Source organism: Cavia porcellus, unplaced genomic scaffold (genome assembly GCF_034190915.1).
Source record: "Cavia porcellus strain 051 isolate PalLab524CR breed Dunkin Hartley unplaced genomic scaffold, mCavPor4.1 scaffold_24, whole genome shotgun sequence".
NCBI classification, from domain to species: Eukaryota; Metazoa; Chordata; class Mammalia; order Rodentia; family Caviidae; genus Cavia; species Cavia porcellus.
In genome coordinates, this window is record NW_026947507.1 from 25,219,525 (window position 1) to 25,244,930 (window position 25,406).

Here is a 25,406-nt window from a genome sequence, read left to right on the forward strand (position 1 = left end):
GGCTGTGCTTGACGAAGCTGTCCGGTTTCTGGGTTTTCTGGAGGGGTTTTGGTTGTTTTGTTTTGCTTTGCTTTTTCCCTAGTCCCGAAGAAAGAGCTTGGTGCTGGACCATCTCAGAGGCATGAATTACGCACGGTTCATTACTGCGACCAGCGCAGCCAGAAAACCTTCTCCCATCCGAACCATGGGTGAGATGCAGGGCCAGCGCCTCTCCTGCCCGGGTGGAGCCTTCCCGGCCACCCTGGGCTGTGTCCCCTTGGGCACAGGGGGAGCTCACTGGGCACCAAGCTCTATGAGCAGCTCCCGGGGTGGGCAGAGCCTTTGTTCTCAGAGAAGGCAGCTGGAAGGGAAGGCCAGGCACAGAGCGTTTGCAACAGTGTGGAGAGGTAGCAGCCCAGAGGCGCAGCCTGCCTGTCCTGCCCTTGGGGCGCATCGTGGAAGGGAGGCCGTGGACAGAGGCCCTTCTGGCAGGACAGAGCGGGCAGGCGCAGTGTGCAGAAGCCTGCGGGTGGAGTGGACTGGTGTACAGGAGAGCAGGGCTGAGCCAGGAATCCACAGCAAGCCCGGGTAACTGCAGGAGGGTTTTCTGTTACTGTGGGCCTTTGTTTATTCCTGGCTCCTCTGCCCTTTCTCTGGACATCCTCTTTCTTCTGTCCTCCCACTAGTGAGGAGGCGCGGAAAAAGTTCTTCTGTACTTGTTTTAGACTAGCGTTCTATCTTAGACCATGTGGGCTGCTAAACCAAAGCACCATAAACTGATAATTTAGAAACAACAGGAAATTGTCACAATTCTGAACGTTGGAAAATCCAACATCAAGGTGCCGGCCCATTCCATGTCGGGGTGAGGACCATTCCATGTTGAGGTGAGGGCCATTCACGTGGATGGCTCCTTGTGCCTGTGTGGTCACATGGTGGGAGAGGGGAACATGTGACCTCACTCGGGAAGAGGAGAAGGGCATCCCTCTGGCGTCTTTCTAAAAATCACTTATCTCACTCATGAGGGTGGAGCACTTGTGTTCTGTCATGTCTTGAAGACTCCATCTCCTCTTACTGTCACATGGGCTGTTAGGGTCCAGCCTATGAAAAGGGGTCACTAATCTTCACATGATAGCACTTTCTGTACTAGAAATTATCAAACTTCCAGCTGACCGTAGTGCATACAGGACTGTCTCTAAGTCTTCAATAAAAGTACATGTTCTTTCCCATGTTTATCATAGCTGATGTCCTGAACAAGGCACCAAAATCTCTCATCTCCTTGGCTCCTGGATTTCCAAACCCGGACACCTTCCCCTTTAAGAGTGCTGTTATCACTTTAGAAAATGGAAATACCATCCAAATTCGAGGAGAGACCATGAAGAAAGCGCTTCAATATTCTTCAACTTACGGGTGAGTTTTCAATGCATAATATAATCTTACAGGTTCATTTTCATGTCCCATTTGACTTGTGTCTTTTTGAAAAAGTGTTTGATGGTTAGGGAGGCTGAAGAAAAGGTTCCATACAAATATGAAATATTTAGTACTTCTCAGTGATGACTTTTCAAACTTAAGTGATTAGGAAAGCGAGATAATGTTCTAGAAATGCCATTTGAGGTAAGTGTGAATGAAAACGGAAAAGATGCTGGGTGAAGAAATATTGAAAGAAAGGAGGAAATCAGTGATATAGGGATTTCTAGTGACATTTTAAATTGGGGTAATTTTCTAATACTGTATCTATGCCCCCTTTTAAGCAAGCAACTATGCAAATGCATTTCACAGGTTCAAATGTCTAATCTCTGACAGGCAAGCAGAAACATACCTTAAAACTCTCTTTATCTGGCCTTGAAGTGACAAGGGATACTTTATGAGGTCTACATATTATACTTTATTACAACTTTTGTTATGTGATTGAAGAGCACATTGAAATGTAACATACAGGAATTACAAATAGACTTTTTTTTCCAAGACACATAGCACATATTCAGCCCGAACTTCTAGGCATCCTATGGGAATCTCCCTAAGGAAAGTAAGGAATGTATTTACAATGAATGCTCCAGTGTAAAGGACAGAAATTAGAAATTCAGGCTTTGAAACAAGGAGGATTTAGATTCAAATCTCAGTTCACTGATTAATGAATGATTTTGGGTTAATTTCCACATAATTGAATTTATATGAATTTCCTAACCTCTAAGTCTGTTGGCTTAGCTTTTAAATGGGAATATTGATATTGCCAAAAAGAATTTGATAGTTTTAAATTGAATAGATAATGAATTTGATACCATTTACTTTCTGTCTACTGTTAAAATGAGTATTATTACTATCAATTTAAAAATACATCTTGTGGTTATAGAATTCCAGAGCTTATATCCTGGCTAAAACAGTTTCAAATAAAATTGCATAATCCTCCTACCCTCCATTATGCACCTAATCAAGGACAAATGGATCTCTGTGTCACATCAGGCACCCAGGATGGTCTTTGTAAGGTAAGATTGAAAGAAAAAGGTAGCCAAGATGCTGAATCAAATATGTTACTAAATGCAGTCATCTATCACTTAATCATAGAAGGATCATGTTTTGAAAATTACTGATCATCTTTCTTATTCTCACATAAAATGATAAGCAGGAAACTTAGAGACAAAGCATAGGACAGAAAGGGGTAAAATAGGCAAGGCATACAGGTGGGAGCTTTAACATCACATAAACATCAAGCGGAAATACTTTAGGTTAATCTGTTAATAGTGCCTTCTAGATTCTCTTGTGAAAATTAAGACTTTAAAATGTTATCTGTACATAGTGACATTCAGCAACCTGTTTTTTCTTTTCTTTTATTTTTGAATTTTAATTTTTTATTTAAAAAAAGTAAAACAGAAAAAAAAGGATGGAAATGATACAGAATTTCAAAAAAGAAAAAAGTAGGGAATTAATACTAGTTAATGTATTGCACCTTGTTATCTCAGAACTAGTTATTCAGGTTACAAAATCGAGATACAAAAGTGATCAATCAAACAATAACATCACAAACTGTTCTTTTTGATGAACTAAGAGAGACTAGTAGAACCTGTTTTTTCTTGAACACATAACTTTGACAAATACCCTGGAATTGTGAGCCATTAAACTAAGATTTTTTGCCATGAGAACATTGAAATTCTCTGAAAAGCTTTGTACACTGCTTAATTTCATCTGCCTCAAGGATCCAGGTCAGCCAATGATTTCTAGTTCTATGTTTTTGTGAAACTTCTAAATGATTTTTAGATTCTTTAAAAGGCATACCCTAATGCTCCTGGCATGCACACTTGATTCCTTTGCATGCCTGTTGATAGAGTCTCTGCTTACCCTGGCTTCTATTTTGTCTTCTCCTTGGTTGTATTTCTCTAGATTCATATACTGATATTACCTGACTTTCGATTGAATTATTTCTTGATAAGCCCTTCCTAAATTGAAAATATGGTAGGTCCAAAGTTTATTTAATAGACCTAACATACTGAAAATAATATCTTCGTGGTGCAATACACTGTGTAGACTATATGTTGTTCAAGATTGCATGCCCAACCTGGAGCTGCTTCTGGCCAGCATTTTATGAGAGTGTCAGACTGCATATTGCCAGCTCAGTGACAGATCAATATTCAAAAATCAAAGTACAGCTTCCACTAAACGCACGTAACTTTCACACCAGTGTTAAGTGAAAACATTGTAAGTCAAACCATTGTAAGTCAGGGACCACTGAATGTGTCTATTTCTAACTTCTGGGGTCAGTTTCTTTTCTCACTTTCTCTATTCTTCCTCCCCACCCTGAGCTCCTTGAACCTCCACAGAGGTAACAACCACTGAGTAGACCTCAAAATAAAAGAATGTACTGCTGGTCAGTTTGATCCATTTCCTTTTTTTCGATGAATAATTAGTACTGGAAAAAGAGTCAGTGAATTCAGTCTTCACATCTGAATTACAATGACTCATCTCCATTTATCTCAAATCAGAGTAACTTTCTTTTTCATTTTGTAAAAAGTGTGATCAGATTTACTTTAACGAGTTTTAATTAAATTATTATAGAATAAGGAATTATAGTAAAATGTTCTTTAAAGATCTTTATGAATAAAAACTATTTTTCTTCCTATTTTTGGAATTTAATTAGGAAACGTAAAAAGATTAGCTACTGTCTGAGTGTTTGCCTGAAGAGAAATGTTTGTGATTCTATGGATTAACATTTTAAAAGTGTCATTCAGTAAAATTGTTTTCTTAGGACAGGATTCTGTGAACTTTTTCCCACTGGGGGGAAAAAATGCCAAACACCATTTCTTCTGTCTCTGTCATATCAAAGGAAGGAAGACAGAATTTGTGGTCAGATAAATCACTAGTAAACTGCTATAAACAAGCTTCTTATAAGGGCCTTAGCAGGAATGTATTACCATCTCATCCAGTTTCTTTCCCAAGACAGATGTTACTTTAGGTTCCTATGTTTGGCTGAATCTTTTTGATGAGACGCTCTCCCTTTAAACTTACAGTATTTTATGTTTGCATGCTCCCTAATTGACATGGAAATGTACATTATCAGAATTATTTGACATATTGGTAACTTTCCTGCCACCCAAGTGTTTTTTTTTTTTTTATTGTAACGTCCTGCAAACCTGAATCAATTTGAAACTTGGTGGAGAAAGGTACTGTATTGCATAAAATGTCAAAAGCTCCAGAAGAGAAAGATAAATTGAACTTCAAATGCCAAGTAGAACAAGTCAAAACTTCTATCTCAAGTGAAAATTGCCTTATTTTTAATTTTGAAATGTAGATTGTTAACATGATAGGAAGCAACACTTGGAGCCAAGATTATGGAACATCTCTCAGATGTGGGTGACTTTTTGGTTCTGTGCTTCAGCAAATGACACCTTCTCATCTGTCTACTTTGATAGCCAGATGTCTAGGAGTTCTTCTTGAAAGCTGTTTGTCACCCCTCTGCAGTTCATAATTGTATCCTGTTGGTTTTCATTTCTTTAATTAATATTATTGGTACACCTCTCATATACATAATGATCACATTCGCCATAGGGGATTTGAATCTGTACAGAATGTATGTTGATTTTTCTTCTTTTCCCTACCCCCTTCCCCTCCTCTCTGCTTCTTCCCCTCCTGTTTGATTTTTTCTTGTCTTTTTATTCATTTTCGTTCCCCCTCCAACCTTCCTTGTTCCCCTTCCATTTAAACATTTTCTTCATAATTCCCAATATGTATCATCCATTTTCATCCTTATTTAGGCTTTTGGTATCTTACACAAGAGAAACAGTGTGATATTGAAATGTGTATCTTGTTTCACTTAAAAGTATGGTCTCAAGGCCCATCAATTTACCTAAAAATATCTCGTTTATTCTTCTTTATGACAGAGTAATGCTACACTGTATATAAAAAGCACATTTCTTTACCCATTTATCCAATGCTGGGCCTCTGGCTGTTTCCAAGATTTAGCTGTTACAAATTGTGCCACTATATACCTGAATGTGAATGTATTGCTGTGATATAATGGCTTTAATTCTTTTAGGGAGATACCAAGGAGGGAAACTGCTGGGTTAAATGCAACCTCTAGTTTTAGTTTTCTGAGGAATCTCCATACTGATTTCCATAATGGTTATACCAGTTCATATTCCTACCAGCAATGGAGAAGGGTTCCTTTGTTCCCACAGGCACACCAGCATTTGATCTTGGTTGATTTCTTGATAATAATCATTCTTTCTGGAGTGAAATCTAATCTCAGTATTGTTTTCATTTGCATCAATTGGCCAATGACATTGAGCATTTTTTCAGATGTTTATTTGCTACTTGTACTTCTTCGTCTAAGAAGTGTCTTTTCATGTCAGATATCCATTTTTTATTTTTTTTTAATTTTGACATCTAATTTTTTTGAGTTCTTCATATATTCTAGACATTAATGCTCTGAGGAACAGCTGCTTAAAAAATTTTCCCATTCTGTGACTGTTTCTTCATTCTGTTGGTGGTTTCTTTTGATGTGCAAAAGCTTTTAATATGATGAGATCTGTTGTTGATTCTTTGTAATATTAGCTGTGATATTAAGGTTTTGTTCATAAAGTTTTGACTATATATCACTCTTCAAAAGTTTTACCTGCTCATTAAGTTGTTCTTTTTTAATACTTAGATCCTTGACCCATTTTTATTTTAGTTTGTTGTGTGATGAGAGATATGGGTCTAGTTTTAATCTTTGGCATGTGGAAAGCCAGTTTTCCCAACACCATTTGTGAAAGAGGCTCCCTTTCTGCCAGTGAAGGTGCTTGGCCACTTTGTCAAGGTTAAGGTGACTCAATGTGTTTGGAGTTTTTTTCTGCATCTTGTATTCAGCTCAGTGGTCCTCAGGTCTGTTTTATTTGTTTTTGTTTTTTGCCATTACAATGCTGTTTTTATCTCAATTGCTTTGCAGTACAATTTCAAGTCAGGGATTGTGATGCCCCTTGCCTTGCCTCTGTTGCCCAGAATTGCTTTTGTTATTATAGGTCTTTTGGCTCTAAATGGGTTTTACAGTTGTGTTCTCTGGTTCTGTGAGATATACAATTGGTATGTTGATAACTTTTATCAAATTGAGATAGATACTATCTATTCTCAATTTCTGTGGGATTTTCATTATGAATGAGGTTTACACTTTGTCGTATTTTGGAGGGACATCTATTGAGATGATCATGTGGCTCTTGTGCTTGGTCGCGTGAATGTAGTGTATTAAATTTAACAATTTGAGTATGTTGAACCATTCCTATATCTCTGGGATGAATTCTACTTGCTAATGGTATAATCTTCTAGATGACTTGCTGCATTCTGTTTACCAGAATCTTTCTGAGTATATTTACATCCATGTTCATTAAGAAGATTGCCCTGCAGTTCTCTTTTTTGTTTAGATCTTTCTTTCATCATGGTATCTCTGTAATACTTACTTCCAGGAATGATTTTGTGAGTATTGCTTCCCTTTCAATTTCATTAACTAGTTTGAGGAGTAGTGGTGTTAGAACTTCTCCAAATGTTATGTACAGTTTTAGCATTGAATCCATCAGGACCTGGGCTTTTCTTTGTTGATAGGTTTTTAATTATTTCTTCAATTTCATTAACTGAAATTGGTTTATTTATTTTTATATCTTCTTGATTCATCTTTTGTAATTTACATGTATCTAGAAATCTGTTCATTTCTTCTGTTATCCATCTTACTAGAATAAAAGTTCTCAAAGTAGGTATTTATTTATGATCTTCTGGATTTCTGCAGAATCCATTGTGATCCTTTTTATTCCTGATTGCATGGATATGAGTCTTTTTTTTTGATAAGATTGACTAAAAGTTTGTCTATGTTAGTCATGCAGAGAACCAGTTCTTCAATTTATTGATTTTCTGTGTCATTTGCTTAGTCTCAATTGCATTAATTTCTGCTCTGCTCTTTGTAATCCCTCATATGTGCTTCGGGCTTCACTTACTCATCTCTCTAGAAGCATGAGGTTCAACATTATGTTATTTATTTGGCCTCATTCAGTTTTCCTGATGTGGAAATTCATAGCTACAAATTTCCCTCACAGGACTCCTTTCATTGCATTTCATAAGTCCCAGTATGTTGTACTGGTGTTACCATTTAAAGTGTAGATATAGTTTCTTCATTAATTTCATGTGTGAACAATTGATTTTTTGGGAGGATGTTATTTAATTTCACAGCATCCACTGGTTCATCTCTCTGTGAAGTCTTCTTGGAGTTACCCTCCATGGAGGCCCCTGGATTCACCTACACTCCGTCTCCCCAGATTCCAACCTCCTCTCATGCTGAGATCCAGGAATCAGGAAAAAGATTAGTTTTGCACCCCCTTTTTCTTCCCTGAAGTCTCTTCACTTTCCCTATGGGCTCCAGTTCACCTTTTAGATTCTTGCCGCTTTCTGAGGAGCCACCTCTCTCCTTTGTTTCCCCAAGTTGTTATGTTCTAGTGTTTGGACTTGAATCTCACAGGATGATTTGCTGCTGTTTTTTGTTCCACATCTTCCTGGAAAGAGCTGGTTTTCATTTCCTAACTACCTATCAGTTTCCCATGACTGCACCCCACTTTTCAGAAGTCCTTATCTGTCCCCAGAGCTGCATCAGCAACTTCCAAACAAGCCTACATACTTTCCAAATATTTCACACCTATTCTTTTCCTGCTCTTATTCTTTCATACTTCAACCTGGGGAATTTTTCAAAACTATATACTGATTGTGTGACTCCTCCCCATTCCCTTCTTAAAATTCTTATACCTTCTGTCCAATTCACTTTCTCATCACTAGGACTCAATACATGACAGCCACCGTTTAAATGAGGAGCAGTTGATTTTGGCTCACAGTTAACTCCATGGTTGGCCGCTTTAAAGCAGAAATGACATCATGGAAGGGTCTGAGAGAAGAAAGCTGTTCATGTCAAGGCAACAAGGAAATAGAAAGGAAGGAGCTAGACAGGAGGATATACCTTTCCAGGTCATGATCCCACTGACCTGCCCATTCCATCCTGCCCTACCTACCTAACAGCACACGCAGCCACTGAACACATTAGTGCTGGAATCCACTGATTAGTAACAGTAGCCCATGATCCATCACCTTCTGAAATCCCTTCCTCTGAGACTATGAGAGTTTTGCAGAAGATTCTTGATTTCAATCATAATAACACTCTTCACCTGAATTCCTACCTACTACAGCCTGGTCTCTCTCTATACTCCTCTTCATAAGCCTCAGGCCTCAGAATTCTTTCAGTTTCTGAAAATGTCCTTATTGTCACCACAGCACCAACTCTTCACCCCTCAGAAAACTTACCTGAATTCCCTGAATGTCAAAGTGCTGCAACAGGCTGTATGTGATATTGTGTTCACTATCATTACATATATAGGTATATGGGTAGTTGGTGAGTTCTTGTGTAACTTTTCCAGGAGACCTGTAACTCTAAGACAACAAGGACCATGTGAGTTTGTCCGTCTTTGAGCTCTAGTACTTCACAGTGGCATGACTGGTAGTAGGCATTTAATATGTTCTCAAAGAAGCAAGAAAATGAATAAATGAATTTTAGGAGCCAAGCCAGTCATGTTCGTTTTTATTTCCCTAGAAAATAGGTTGATGCTTAAGAGTCTCATTGAAATTCCCATCTGTAGATACAGTGTTACTGAACTCAGCCACTCCCATTTACTTTTATATTGGTTGTGGCTACTTTCTCACCCTAGAAGCAGAGGTAAGTAGTGAAACAAAGATACAAAACCCACATAACAGTTATTGTTGGGCCTTTTATAAAAAAATTTATCAACCCATACTATAGGGTCATGTGAGCTCAAACTAATGGGGTTCTAAGAATGAAACAATACTATGCAAGGTAATGTATGTTTCTTTCGCTAGGCATTTGAAATGATAATTAATCCTGGAGATACTGTCCTCCTAAATGAACCAGTTTATCCAGGAACACTCCAAGCTGTAAGTATACATTTTTGGGAAATACCAACTTTCTTATATTATTTTAAAAACACTACATTTTTAGAGTTATCAGTCCACTGAATAATAAAGCAGCTTTCATCTAGAAAGGAGAAAATCTTAAAAGTGATATATGCAGTATGTTAAATGTACCCTCTGTTTCATACATTTTTCTCTTTTAAAATTTAACAGAAGCCATGTAACAGAAAAATTAAATTCATTGTTGCATGTCCTTGGGTTGGTAGAAATGTGGGGTGGAAAAGTAATCACAACTCAGAAAAACTCGCTAACCATCAGCCTCACCCACCTGACTGCTCAGGAGGCGAAGCATTGCTCGTGGCTTCAGGTCCCCAAAGTTACCTCCAGTTCTAATTCTAACTATGTGAATAGCTCAGTTAAAAGAGGCTGCAGGACACTGTGTGATGCAGGACTGTCGTATCTCAGTGGCTTATGCCAGTATCACTTTATTCCACAAGGACACTGCTGCTCAGTTCTGGGCATCTTCATTCCAAGCCCCAAGGTGACAGAAGCAGCCTCTGTACAGAACATGGCCAATTTCAGAGCAAAGGAGAAACAAACCTAGAAAACTCCTGCGAGATTTTTAAAGCTTCTTGAAGGAACAAATGTCCCTTTTGCTCAGTTTATTTGCCAAAGCAAAAATATGGCCAAACCAGACATAAATAGAGCAAAGAGAATATAATCCATTCCCAGGCATGGCTATGCATACTTGCAAACCCAGCACTCTAGGAGGCTGAGTCTTAAGGATACCAAATTCAAATACTATATGGGAACCTTAGTGATACCCTGTGGAAAAATAAAAGATAAAAAGAGAAAAAGGAGTTGGGAGTACAGCTCAGTGCAAAGACCTTGGGTTCAATTCCTGGAGCAAACAAACAAACAAACAAAAACCCTCAGTAGTTTCCACTGAATCTACTCCAGTGTCAACTTCTGGAGCTCAACTCAGGGCAGATTTATGTCTCTGATGATAGAAATAGTAACATTGCTAGTTAGTATTTCCTTAAGTTACACTTACGTTTTGTGTGTCTTTCTGACTTCTGAACTTTTTGTTATTGTAACAATGGTTGTTACTGTTATTGTTGTTTTGGGTTTGATTTTGTTTTGCTTTTTGCTTTTTGGTGCTCCTCAGCTGCTCCCCCTGGGCTGCAACATTATTAATGTCCCCAGTGATGAGTTTGGGATGATTCCCGATGCCCTCAAAGAAATCCTTTCCAAATGGAAACCAGAAGATTCCAAGGACCCTACCAAAAACACCCCCAAATTTCTCTACACTATCCCCAATGGCAACAACCCTGCTGGAAACTCACTGACAGGTGACCGCAAGAAGGAGATCTACAAGGTATTTCAAAGAGTGTTACCTGGTGGTGTTTTTATTTCTCCTTTTGTCATTTTAGATGAGTCCGATCAAGTTCCTTTCTTATTACCTTCTTGCTTTCAAGAAAGATATTTTTAATAAAGAATAAAAAGCTCATCTATGCTAAGGACACTAATAAATTTCTATGTAGTAAATTAGTACTACTTTCATTTCTGAGATTTTTTTCTTTTCCCTTAAGTGATATTCTACTGCAAATGAAATAGCATTCTTGCTACGATGTTAACCTTTATGAGATTATTAATATTTAACCTCAATTTTGATTTTCATTACATTCATGTTTTTTTGTTTGTCTCTTCTTGCTATTCCTTTTCATTTCACAGTTCAAAGAATTCCTGAAAAATAAAACTGTGTTCTTTATCTCTAAAATCCCTTTTAGATATCAATAAAGCCTGGCTTTTCACTGTAAGCATTTTCTCAAAGTAGCAAATGCATATTGAGCAATACCAAAGTCTTTGTAAAGTGAAATATGCCTTTTATAAAAGCTCTTTTCTATACCTGAACTATGATCGATAACCTTTTCCTACAAATATCTTTTTTAAAACAAGTTGCAAATTCATGTTAAACTATATAAAATTGAATCATGTGCAGTGGATCATAAGCAACATGTCATCTGTCAGCCAGTTCTTTGTACTTTGAATAAAGTTCATATGTCTTTTCCTGTTTTTTATACTCTCCTGGGTGCTCTCCTCAGCTCTCTGCTCTGTTTAGGGTTCTCTTGAGACAGCGTCATCTCTTTCCCTGGAAATATCCCATTCCACATTGTCCATCACCACTTCTTCCCTGACACCAGTCTTCTCTGTATAACTTTATGCCTGATGTCACCACAAGGATGACTAACAGCATTTCAGACTCAGCCTGGCCTTAACAGAATGCCGTGTTTCCCCAGCACTCCCCAAAACCAAACGCAAAACCGAACGCAAACCCCTCTGCACACTCCATCTCTGTGAATGACCTTAAACTGCAGAAACAGTCACTCTTCATTTCTCACTTTCCCTGCTCTCCCTTCCCTACTCCACCACCAGGATTATCCAAATCCAGTCTTTTTTCTCCACTACGATTTATAGCCGCCCCTTCTAAGTCACCACCTGCCCTTGCTAGATGGATGACCTGGTCACTCACCCTGGCTGTGTTCCACTGTTGGTCTCTAACCCCTCATTATTTGCATGAGAGAGAGATCTGGTTCCCACCACATGGTAAATTAAAAATTCAGGCTCAGAGTTCTGCTGTTCACAGTTCTGCCTGACTTCCCCTTGCTGTGAAGATCCAGGTTCTCTATCTAGCTCTGCAGACCGTGAGGTACAGTCCTTTCTATCCTGAGGACTTCTCTCTCATCATCCGTGTGGACCACTTGCTGCATGCCACACTGCCTGTCTGGTCCTTAAACATGCCAAGTATTTTGCTCACCCCAAGAATCTTTACTCTCACTCATCCTTCAGACTAGAATTTTTTTTTCCCTGATATTTTCACCACTTCTTCCTTTCATCCCGCACTGTAGCACTATCTTGTCGGAAGAGCTCCTCAGCGAATCTATGTGAATAAACAGGCTGCTAATCTTTCTAAAGCAGATCTTGTGTGACCCTCTGGTTGGAAGTTAACTCCTGCCCCATATAATGTTTTTCAGTCCATTATCCACAGGCTCGTGCACATTCTGTCTTTCCCCCTAGGATTTAAGTTCCATGAGAACAGAATCCTTAGTGCCTCCCTCATCTTCCTCCTCCCTGTCAGGGATAACAGATCAACAGATTCTTGAATGATGAGAGAAGGAGTACAAAGAATTATCATTCTAAGTGATTTTAATTTTAGATAGTAGTTATCAAATATATTATTTTACCTTTTTAGCTTGCAAGCAAATATGATTTCCTCATAATAGAAGATGATCCTTATTATTTTCTCCAGTTCAACAAGGTGAGTGATGATGTGCCTTACTTCACTATTAGGAGATAAATGTTGTTGTAAATTGTTATACTCTATTTGAGATTAGCCAGACTGGTGAATCCATTATTAACTTGTAATTAAGTGAACTATTTATTATTAATTTACTATCACTTTAATATTACAGTCTTCCAGTTTTATCATGGAATTAGTACTTTTTATTTTTGATATAGCCACTCTTTTTACAAATTATTCAACTTCAGAATAGTAACTCGACCTAAACCGTGAGTACAGGCAAAAAGAGTAAGTCAGGCTGATGGTCTTGAACTGCAAATCCTAGCTCACAGCTCCTTTAACATCATCTGTGGGATATTGAAGCAGGTTTTACCATGAGTGTCCACTTCAAGCTTGTTTTGCTGGCTGACCAAGTTGTCTAATAAGGACTGAGAAACTCTGCTCAGGCTGAAGTAGAGCTGTGCCCAGTTAGTGCTGCTCATTTGTGGACACAGACGAAAGCATTACCCACACACCAGCCGTGTCCTTCATGCCTGGATCTTACTTAAGAATCATGGACTCTTAGGTTCACCCTCACTTTGTACGTGTGCTACCTGACATGATTACTGAATCCCAGTGGAAAGAAGAGGCAGTGCAGACTACCAATGACTGGTTCATCAAAATCTAACACTTTATTTGCTCCCAGAGAACATGCAATTGGATTCTGTCACCCACTTAAGTCACCAAAAAGAAACAAACATTCTTGATTTCTCTGTATTGTTTGACTGAACAAAATTCTGCACATCTTGATCCACATTCTTTCAACAACTAAATGCTTCTAGTTCTCTTCATTTTGATCCTGTCCAAACTAGCTTTGCTTGAATCCTTCCTCTGAACTTCAACCCCTGAGACAAAGAGGTTTTCCTAAATGCACAGTGGTGGTGTCTTCAGCAAATAAGGGAGGCCTTGTGATTGACAAGAACCCCATGAACACAAGCAGATGCTGGTAAAAGAACACACATATCAGGTTTTTACTCCATGGAAAGGGGTTGAGACAAAGATAAGAGATAGCTGGGTTATTGTAGTCTAAATCCATGCCTTCTCTGCTGTCTAAAAACAGCCCTTCAGCAATGTTCACAAACCAGTATAATTTTCTTCCCATTTTAAGCCCTGGGCACCAACATTTCTCTCCATGGATGTGGATGGGCGTGTCATCAGAGCTGATTCCTTTTCAAAAATCCTCTCCTCTGGGTAAGGTCCATGTCTCTAACTTGATGCTAGTCTCAGTATCTTTTATTCCAAACAGCTCTCATTTAAGAAGCATGAAGCTGGGCAGGGTGGTGCATGCTTGTATTCCCAGCACTCTGACAGGCTGAGGCAGGAGAATCACAAGTCGGAGCTCAACCTAGGTGATTTAGCCACTGAATGGGACCCTGTTTTAAAATTAAACATTTAAAAAGGGATGGGGATGTACCTCAGTGCAAAGGCATGGTTCGAGCCCCACTGCTAAAAAAAAACTTGAATTTCATCTTAAAACAGCTTACTGATTATTAACAACTAATGATCCTTTTCTCCCTTTATTAATCTCCAGTAATCAAAGATAGTTTACTGCCATGGGTCAGAATTTTAGTATCATAATGAAAGAACAAATTTGGAAATAATTCCATTTGCATTCTATAACTGTACTCTTACATTTGTATCTAAAATAAGTACTGGGTTTTATTAGAATGTTTGTTTTTCTAGATCCACTTTTCCCAGGTCAAACTGTACCTAGTAATGAAGTCAGTTAAGAGATACGTTGATATGGATTGAATTTGAGCCTTCTCTCTTTTTGTCTAGGTTGAGATTAGGGTTTGTAACTGGCCCAAAACCATTAGTAGAGAGAATTGTTTTACACACACAAGTTTCATCAATACATGCCTCCAGTTTTGTACAGGTAAGCCTCATTTATTCAATGATATTTTTAAAAATCAGTATAGAAAGTGGGTGGTGACAAGTAAAATTACGTTAAGGTGGCAAAAAAGAAAACTCACCAGTGCTGGATCTCCAGTTCTGATGCAGACCAGATCCCACAGACATGTACTGTGAAACACAAATGAGCTGTATGTATTAGCCTGGTGTTCTTCTGCAGTATGACCCAAACTCCTGGAGCATCTAGATATTATACTCATTTTTGCGCCCCTGTGAGAACACCAGAGTGTTACTCTGTGGAACTGAGCTGAATTTGGTGAAGCAGTACTAACTTTGATTTATTATCTTGGGCCCTAGAAAGACAACAGGAAATCTGAACTGTGACTGTCACTGCACATGTGCTAGCCACACCTACAGATAGGAGTTGCAACACATTATAACCATGTTTCCCTGAAAATAAGACCTACCTGGAAAACAGATTCTAGCATGATTGTAGAAAAGACATCCACTGAAATGAGCTTTGATTTTACTGCAAAAGATGTCATAGGATTCATTCTCAGAGATGCCTCTTCTGAAACCATGATGTAATTTGTGTCTCCATGTAGGTCTTATCGTCATAGAACCTGGGAATAAAGTAAAATTAACCTCCAATACTGTATAAATTTCCTCAAGTGTTTTGAGAAATTATTGTATTTGGAAATTTTTATAATCTTGGAAATTGAATTGGAAGGATATAACTGCTACATAAGAACTAAAAGTGAATTAAAAACTTTGCCCTCTTCGGACCTCTCAGATTGTACATTCCATAAAGTTTAGCTGTCTCAATGTTTTACCTAATTAGAGGATTTTTCTATATTTTTAATATCTGTCATCTGCAGTGGTCCAGTATCCATTTATACCTATAATAGCTTCTATTTTAAGTAGAAAATCTCCAGATATAATATAGAACTTTAGATATACCATTTCTATTTTAGACTGAGAATATATCTCCGTGATACAGCATCTGCTTAGCAAAGACAAAGCAATGGGTTTGATTCTCACACTGCCCAGAAAGGCAGGAGACAAAAAGAATACTCCATATTCTTTTATGTTTAGGCTCAGTATAGTCTTGCAACAAATACCTTTAATGTAGTGCTTACTTCACATCTGAACTCTGTAACTAGCTGTTGGACAGCAAAAAATTAATACGTGTGCCTTAACTTCCTTATTAATAAAATAGCAATAAGCTGATAATAGTTAAGTTATAGAAAGAATAGATTGCCAGAACCTGGTAATATGTTTCCATAGTGCCTGGTAAATCATGAGGAGCATGGAAATATTTGTTGTCTTTACGACTGTTGTTATCATGCTTATGAACATTTGTCATAAATCACTGACTGCTATGTGCCATTCAGCATATTTTCTCTTTTTATAATGGTAGTCTGGAGTAATTTGTTTCTGCACTTGGCAAACACAGACACTTTTAGGGACTGAACCATGACAGATTTCCTGTTCTCTCGTTTAGATCATGGTATTACAGCTTCTACAGCAGTGGGGAGAAGAAGGTTTTCTGGCTCATGTGAACAGGTATTTAATCATTTATTAAGACATTTATGAGCAAAATAGGAGCCCCACGAACCAAGCACACAGCAACACAGTGTTTCTTTGGTATCCTTCCTAAATATCCTAAGCTAAATGATAGGAACAGTTTATTAAAGGTCAAAAGCCTGTCCATTTTAGTAGCTTTTGTGTCCCCTAGAACGTCTTCCCAGGAGTACCCAAGGTATCTCCTGAGAGCAGTGTCAATACAGCCCCAAGGTAACATGAAATTTCCTCCAGGTTAGAATGCATACACACAAGCATTCTATTTAATAATTCATTTACTGTGAGGGATACATGACATAGGAATTGACTCACATTCTGATTAGTAAGAATAAAATTTACCCAAATAGTCAAGAAATGGTGCAAGTTATGAGGTGCTGGGTTATGTAAGTATGGTGCCCCCTAATACCTGTAAGAGTGGGTGATAGATGTAGAAATAAGGAGAAAGGAGGTGCCCTCATTCCCAGATCACAGATCCAAAATTCCAATATATTGTCTGTGATACTAAGGTCTTTCCTAACTTAGAAATGGCAACCATTACTTGAAACAACTAAACAAAGATCAATCCTCCTGTTTCTAAGTTCTGTGTCTTACCTAGTAATGTACTTTTTTGCTCTATTAATTTTTATTTTTAATAATCCACAATAAAGATCCAAACACTAGCAAATGTAGGAACTAGGCTAGGAGCTTTATACCTGACCAAAGGATGACAAGAATGAAAATCAAAGAGATAAATAATCGTACTTAAATATGAGGTTCAGGGGAGTCTTGTCTCCTTTCAACAAAGAGCCCAGAGTGACTGGCTCACCCAGCCTCTATTCACTCAGCCACAGAAACAATTGTAGTAACACAGAATTTGTATGCCTCCCACCTCCAGGGTATATACTTGGGTAAACAACAGTATCTTAACCATACTAACTTTTCCCTGGAACCCGCAGTATGTCTTCATGCTTGCATGTTGCCTTTCTCCTTAAGTGCTCACAGAAGAGGCAAACAGACCTCAATCGTTTAATCTGGTCCCCCCATGAGTAACAATGGTTAAAGTTGATCACTAGACAAGTCAACACAAACACTCTCTTGCCTCTTCTCAGGTATTCAACGTTTTAATTAAGGGAGAAAACAAATTATTTTATTTCTTAGCAAATTTTGTTTGTGCAGTCAATGTACTGAACTTACCTTTGTCATTATTCTCTTCTCCCAGGATTATTGATTTCTACAGGAGTCAGAGGGACGCCATCCTGGCAGCTGCAGAGAAGTGGTTAAGTGGTGAGTGAAATGTACATCTGTCCTCAGGAGAAACGAGAACACCTGTAAGAGTGAGTGATAGATACTGGATATTATTGACAATGCTAGTGAAAAACACCAACCTTGAAGTGTTCCTGAAAAAGAAATTTTCTCTACAAAGGATTTGACAAGTAACATTCTACGAACCCCAGTGCAGTTCTACCTGTTTCTACTCTCCGTTGCAAAGATTTGGGGATCTTAAAAAATAATCAAGTGCTCAATCAGTAGCATATATACTAAAAATATTTTTAAAACTCAAGTTTAGCAGTAGTAGCTTACTTAAAGCTAAATAACATCCATCTTCAAACTTTTTATTTCTTTCAAACTTTTGTCCCTAAACACATATGATCTGTTTCTAACTAAACTGTATAAAGACAAATAGTGCAGTCTAAAGTAGATGCCTTATTATAAACTGATTCTATTCTAGTCATTAACCGCATTTATCAGTCTAATATTAGCTGTTGATAATTAGATTTCAGGACATGTTTGAATTACTTTCTATTATGGAAAACATAAGAATTGTATGGCTTTAACTGTATCATTTCAAATGCCTGCTGCAAAAAAAAACGCCTGTTACATAAACAATAATAAACCATAAATGCCAGTTCATTATCTGTTACATCTAATTCCCTATAAAATCTGAATAAAAATTGAATTATTATCTATTTGATAATAATTTTGCATAATTTCATAATTTTGCATAGTAACGATGAAGAAAAAGTGTAACTACAGAAGAACTTCTTTAAAATTATAATTTAAATCAATGTAAATATTTCTTTTTTATTTTTCTATCTTAATATTCAGTAGAACACAATACTCACAAAGGCATATGGAATACTTGAATTTTAAGTATTTCTTTTCATAATTAATTACATTCTGGTAAAAACTAATACACTGAACTGCTAAACCATTGCATAAGTGATAGGATTAATTGAAACACAAAACAGTCCCAGAAAAGCTGAAGAATCATCTTTTAAAACTGAAGCAACCACGCTTGGCTTAGGTATGGTTCTAATTATTTGAGGAGAGAGAGGCATTGTATTTCTTGTTCCCCACTAAAGGGACTATAGTTATAATTGTTCACATAGTAGCTACTCAGTCTCTTCCTGTGACCCATACACTGACTCCTTGAAATAAACCTAAAATGTCAATTTTCAGGGCTTATAAAATTACATTGTTAAAAATGTTGCCACTAAAGGAATTTTTTTGGAAGTGTTAGTTTTTAATTACTGAATCACATCAAAGAACTATTTGATGCATATTCCTTTTGTGTGTAGGTCTGGCAGAATGGCATGTTCCTGTTGCTGGTATGTTTCTATGGATTAAAATTAAAGGCATTTCTGATTCACGGCAACTGATTGAAGACGCCACTAAGAAAGAGGTAAAACTGGGAGGTCGGTGGAAGGGGAAATCTAAAGCAAAGTTACTTTCTTGCTTACAGTGATTTTTTTTTTTTACTTGACTAGAAATTAAAAGAGGTGCTTTATATTGCCAACCTCCAACTCAGAGTATTCTGATATTAGGTATAATATCTGATTATTAAAATGGTAACAAAGGTGAAGATTACATAATTATTCCACAAGTCTAAATTAAAGGAAACGCATCTCAGCCAGTGGTTAGCACAGTGACTAAGAGATTGCTGTGCAGCCATACTCTGTGGGTTTGAATCCAGCTCTGCCCACTACTGGACACACGTCTCCAGGCAGGAGGCCCTGCCTGTGCTTCACCTGTAAAGTAGAGACAGAAAGAATCCCTCCCTGATAGGGTTGCTATTATGATTAAATGAATTATATTTGCAAAGCATTTAGACTAATACCTGGCACATAATAAGGGCTCCTAAGTATTAACCTATTGGTATTAGCTCAATTAGTATTTCAAATGGAAAAAATGTTTCCTAATGATTTAAGTCAACTGTACTCATGGTAGGAAATTAGGAAAGTGCAGAAGAACACTATGAAAATTTTAAGAACCCATCATTTCATTATGCCAGTTTTTCAATGATTTATTGTGTATTTTATTAAAGAGCTTTTGTGTATTACATGGTTTTTGGTTGTGCAGCTATTTTGCAAAGTTAATATTACATTGAATGGATTGTGTTATGATTTTTCCACTTAAAATTAGTTCTAATAGGTTTGTCTGTCTGTGTATCTGTTTCTTCTGTACTTAACTCATGAGTCTACTTAAATTTCATTTCTGGGCGTTAAATTCAAAATTCTAACTGAAATTTTTCTGTTTAGCTATCTAATGTACCTATTATGTTGCCTTTTTCCATTAATTAATTTCATTATCATATTTGTCAGTCAGTGTTGTAAACACTGAAATTATTTCTAGAATCACTGTTGTCTTGAAGCAATAAGTAGAATAAAAGAGATTGGGTTGGTTATACAAGATACCACACAGAAGCATGAGACAAGCCACTCTAGAGGTTAAATCTAGAGACAAACTACAGAGCAAAGTCATTATCTTTTCTGGCTATCTTACTTGACAACAAGACTTGTGCTTTCTCATTGTTCTAATCTTAGGAGAGGGGCTGGGGATGTAGCTCAATGGCACAGCACCTGCCTGGCAAACCTGAGTTTCCCAGTACCAAAAAATAATAATAATAACTTTCTAATCTTAGCAGAACCACGTAGTAGGCATTTAATATATACTGACATATTTCAAATGAATGTATTGTAATGTAATAAATGAACTGGATATTTTCTTTGCTTTCCTATCAAATCCATTTTCATTAAAACCCTCCATAAGTGACTTATTTGTATGTAATTCTGAGCTAATTTCAAAGGATGCCTATGGTATTCTACTGTACTTTTTTTTACTCTCTTTGTTTATTCCATAATTCTCTTGGATGTTCCTTTAACTTTTATAAAGTCCCAAGCTTTATCAATACTGCTTTCACATGGATTTTGGTTTCCTTACTCTCTCTGACTAATGGTTATTGTTTCTAGCTCATCCCTAAACTTTTCTACTATATTTAGAGAAGACTGGTTAGTGTGGCTACACATAACTAAAAAGGGGGTAGGAATGCTGTGCGTGTAGCTAGTGTCTCTGTGTGCTTATTACACGTGCATGAGGTCCGGCGTTGAATTGCCAGACAGAAAGAAAGAAAGAAAGGTTAGGAGTAGAGCGAGGAGGGAAGGGGAGAAGGAGAAAAAGGGAACCAGTGACACACAAGCATCAGGAAGAACTATTATTCTCCGGCTCCATCTTAACATACTTAGTGAGCATACATTTTTAATCTTTCATTTTATGTGCTATTTTTACCTCCTATTGTCTTTTTAATATACCATTTTGTTCTCGTCACATGCCCTTTTTCATCTTTCTAAAATAGTTTTTTCTGCTTTTTGCTAGGCCAGCACCTTCATATCTTAAATAGTCCAGCTTAAAAATAACTGTCAAATTTGTTAACTGTAATGATCTCCCATTTATTTTGCCAGTTAGATTTTTTATATTTATTTCTGTTCTGTTAGCAAGCTATCTATTGTACATTTTATTGTTTCTTTTCAGTTCCTGTCCAGTCTTTAAAAGTAAAGAAGCAATAGTTTCTATCCATTTAGTCTTCTTTGTTGAGTGACACACAATTTTTATATAAACCAGTTTTTTCTTTTGTGAATTCAACTGCTTTTAAGCTTGGACGCTCCTCTCACTCTGAGATTAGGTTTGTCTATGTTTTAACCATTCTTCAGTGGCAGCATCACTTACCTTTCACAACCTCTCAGGTTTTACTGGTTCCAGGGAAGGCTTTCTACATTGATAGCTCAGCTCCCAGTCCCTACTTCAGAGCGTGCTTCTCCCTCGTTTCTGCAGAAGAGATGGACATGGTGAGTATGGCGTTCTCTTCAGAGCAGCCCCAGGCTCTGTTCCAGGTGTGGGTGCATGTGCTACCTTCGAAGCTAAAAAATTGCTTACTGTCTTCTTGTGTTTCAAAAACCCAGATATTTCTAGGCCATTGTGAATTACCATGAAGAATCCCCTTTTACTTTACTATTTGACTTCTGTAGATAAAGAGACTGAACCAAGTAAAGTTTGACTCTTTTGTGAATAGCTCTACAGAATAGTGCCAGACACTGCCAACATTTTATAGGGGAAACCTCTTTCCTTCCTTCTCTGAATAAAAGCTCTATTTCTGCTCACAGTTTCAGGAGATTCAGCAGGTAGTCAGCTGACATCATGGTAGACGAAGGTGCTCACTTCCTATTGGGCAAGGACAGCACCACAGAGGGAGGGACCAGGGAGCACAGGTAGCCCCCAGGGTCCCACCTCAGTGACCACCCAGACACTCCCAGCAGTGTGCTGTATTAATCCTCTGGGCAGCTCCCACGCCCGTCAGTTCAGTTTAACCATTGCACTCAGAAGCACTAATGTTCTTATTCACAGTCCAGCTTTCACCAAAATAATAAGGAGCAAAGTGCTATGCTTTGTGCCTAGCTATCCCACCAAAGCCTCATTCATTCATGGGGAGTGGGATTTTTTCAGAGGTGGCTGAATCTAAAGTATGTGATTGATTGGTAGTGCAATGTTGGCGTTAAAGGTGCTGGGATTAAGGTGAGCAGTTGCTGGATCAGTCCACTGACTGGATTGGCACTACCCTAATCTGGGAGACTGGGTGCAATATAAGGGACAGACAGAGGCTTGTCTCGTCTCGCTCTTCCCTGGCTTGTTTTTGCTACCTTCCACTGCCATGAATGGTTGCCCTGTGCCATGTGCCATCCTGCCTTGGAACCAGCCAGTTATTGACTGAAATATCTGCAAACTGTGAGCTAAATAAACGTTTCTCCTTTTAACTTTGGGAATAGGATATTTTGTCTCAGCAATGAGAAAAGTAACTAAGACAAAAAGGGACAAGAACCATAGATGACGCATCTGGAAATCCAAAAGGCAGAATTATAAATTAAGTAGTACTATTTACCGTTAGAGGAGGGTAATCTTGTTTGGGGAGACTTTCTATATTGGTGTCTTCATTCTTTACTTGTTTGCTTGTATCCTTAAATATGCTTTCTAAAAATTCTCTCTGATTTTATGTATGAAGCATATTAGACTATATAGAATACAGAATGCATTTTCAGGTGGGATAGTACATGAAGATATAAAATAATATGTGTTGTGGATAAAATACAAAATGATGATCATGAGGGTTATAAGCACCAAAAAATTCCCGATAGTTTTATGTGGCTGTATCTCCATATTTCAGGAGCATTCTGCCCAGTTGATATCCAACTCAACATCTCCTTGCCTTATCTCAAACTCAGATGAATACTGACTGAATTTTTAAAGTCTTGATTAACTTGCCAAAATGACATTCTAATTTCATGAATAATTCTTATCTCTTTTCTATTTTAGGCCTTCCAGAGATTAGCTCAAATTATAAAAGAATCTTTGTGAAGAAATTCAACTAATCACAGTACTCATGGATTTTTCACATTATTTCTACATTTTCTCTGGAGGGAACAATTATTGGTGTTAGTCGTAAGAAGTGATACCAAACATCGTACATGTGTATCTGTAACCGGACAACTTTTTAAATGCCTTTAAATCTATCAGATTGCAAAAATATATTTGGAAGCCATTTAGGCTTTTCATTTTTTAATCTGCAAACAATTATTTTTATCTTAGATTTTACCGTAAAGAACTCTGTAGCTGCCTTAAAAGGTCCTATAAATTTTCTGAAACTAACATTTTACACTATATTATTTTAAGAAAATAATTAAATTCAAAACAGTATATGAGGTGTACTTTTTCTGTTTCTAGGGAAATTTAAATGAGAGCTTATTACAAAATTGTTACAATTTGGCCAGTATAAATGAGTTTTTAGTAAACATACCAGAGATATTAATGTTAAAATATAGAAATCTGTTTCAAATAAAATTTCTGAAAATAAACATATCTAAAAGCATCATACATTATTTCTAAATTAGAAGGAGGAATCATGGGTTTAGGAAAGTTTACTACATTGTATTTTCATAATACTATATAATTTATCAAAAGTGCATTCTTATCAGCTATGTTATTGAAATCTACTACAACCCTTTGAGGTATTAAGACATACTTTGTTAATGATTTTGTCTTCTTTTTGGCCTTGAGCTCACTTTGTAGCCTAGGCTGATCTGGAAGTCACAAGGATACTCCTGCCTCGGCCTCCCGAGTGCTGGGATTATAGGCGTGAGCCACCACACCAGTTTTTTCCTCATTTTTAAAGTCTTTATTTTCCCATCTGATTATTAAAATAATGTATGCTTATCCAAATTTGCAAACAATGCCGAAAGCGTAAGGCAAAGAGCAAAAGAAACTTGCTACCTCTTCTCCACTCATAGCTGCTGTCAGCATCTGTCATTCTTCCTGTAAGTTATTTTAGATGCATACACATGTCCTGTGTAACAGGACAGGAGCTCATTGTAGCAGTGGACCATACATACCATTTACTTGGTTTCTATCTTCATTTAATGGATTACCAGTGTTTCAAGGTCCACTCATTGTAATTTTTCAAGTTCCTTTGAGGAAGTAGGACAATTATGTCATTGTTATTTATTCCATCCCTTGTGTAAGTGAACATCTCCATTATACATATCAATTGTTTGCTGATTTGGAGGCATTATCCCCACGCAGTAAATCCAACAATTACTCTGCTTTCTTACTACAGCATAATTCCTTGTTTATTCAAAGTAAAGAGAATAGTACTATGGATTTTCCTTTTAATGAAAGGAAAGGCTTTAAAATAGCAGGAAATGGGGGGAAGAGGAAAGAAAAAAGCTTTTATAGTGGCAGTGATGTCTTGATCTATGATCTTGAGAAAATCATTCACATCTAAAATTCCTTCCATAGCTACTAGGCACAAACTTCCCTAGTTATCTTTTTGGGACCTGACCAAGATCCCCCATTGCCTGTATCAAGGGTACAGCAAGAGGATAAGATAAGAAAGAAACAAATTTAGTAACACATGATTAGTAACTGGGAAGTCGATGCCTATGGATGGACCAAGAGAGTGATTCTCCAAAGCAGCCAATATTTATTGGGTAGTATGAACATTCAAAGTTGGTGGAATCTATTCATGATGAGCTCTTCCAAGAGAACCAATGGCTCAAACAGCAACACTTAGAGAAACCCACAACTCCTCACTCATCTTCTCCACATCTCTATTTATACTGGCAACTTTCCTCAGGTAGAACATCTATGCTCAGCACCATGCTGATTTAATTCAGCTGGTGTTAAGTTGACCACCAGTTTTTAATCCATAACATCTCCATTTATCCCTTAGGGAAGTAGGCAAAATTAGCCATTGTGAATTTGAGGTCCCCAATAGTTGCTAACATGTGTAGTATTATTAGAAGCATGATTCTTGTAGTAAATATTTCAAAAGGGTCAATCTGTGTTTTCCAGTGGGAGTGGATCTGGTTGCTATTAAAGTTAATGATTATACCTTCGGAGATGGGTGTCCAATTGATTCAATTAACTATTCCAGTTTTCCTTTTTAAAATGCCATTTGTCCTTTCAACCTTTCCAAAAGACTGGAGTCAATAGGAGAGACAATCATGCCATCATAAGGTAACATATCATTGAAGTGCTTGACAATTTGTCGAGTTAATGGGCTGCTTTGTTGTCTGAGGTTTCTCTAGGAATGCCTTATAAAAGAAGCACATTTCTTAATAAGTTCTTAGCTGCCATTACAGCTCCTTAGCTTCCATTTCCTGCATTGGGAAAACTTCTTTACAACCAGATAATCATCAGATTATTGAAGGAACAAACCAATACCCAACTTAGAGTAACAATTGAGTGTAGTCTATTTACAAATGATCAAAATGTGAAAAAAAATTAACTTCTTAAACCAGCTGAAAATGTCAGGCAAAATACACCACCTGACATTTTGATTGTCTTCCAATGTCAGTGATGACAAACCTATGTGCCACAGTAGGCATGCAGAGCTCTCTCCGTGGCCATGAGAGCCCACTTGTCCCATAAGCCC

The 25,406-nt window shown here is 37.4% G+C and overlaps 1 protein-coding gene across 1 annotated transcript; it reads left to right on the forward strand.

Annotated features, from left to right (window-relative positions):
• On the forward strand, positions 1-24,870 carry LOC100727941 (kynurenine/alpha-aminoadipate aminotransferase, mitochondrial). Its single transcript, XM_003469132.5, has 13 exons — positions 1-188; positions 1,218-1,386; positions 2,327-2,459; positions 9,343-9,417; positions 10,562-10,771; positions 12,647-12,712; positions 13,842-13,924; positions 14,513-14,609; positions 16,089-16,150; positions 17,367-17,431; positions 18,727-18,830; positions 21,169-21,270; positions 22,790-24,870. Exons 1-13 carry the CDS (start codon positions 122-124, stop codon positions 22,829-22,831), a joined length of 1,275 nt encoding a protein of 424 aa, XP_003469180.1. The 5' UTR covers positions 1-121; the 3' UTR covers positions 22,832-24,870.
• Positions 24,871-25,406: the final 536 nt, after the last annotated feature.

Coding starts and splice junctions, on each gene's coding strand:
- LOC100727941 (XM_003469132.5), top strand. CDS start 122: ATGAATTACGCACGGTTCATTACTGCGACCAGCGCAGCCAGAAAACCT. Junction 2,460..9,342: donor CCCAGGATGGTCTTTGTAAG/GTAAGATTGAAA, acceptor TTCTTTCGCTAG/GCATTTGAAATGATAATTAA. Junction 13,925..14,512: donor TCAAAAATCCTCTCCTCTGG/GTAAGGTCCATG, acceptor CTTTTTGTCTAG/GTTGAGATTAGGGTTTGTAA.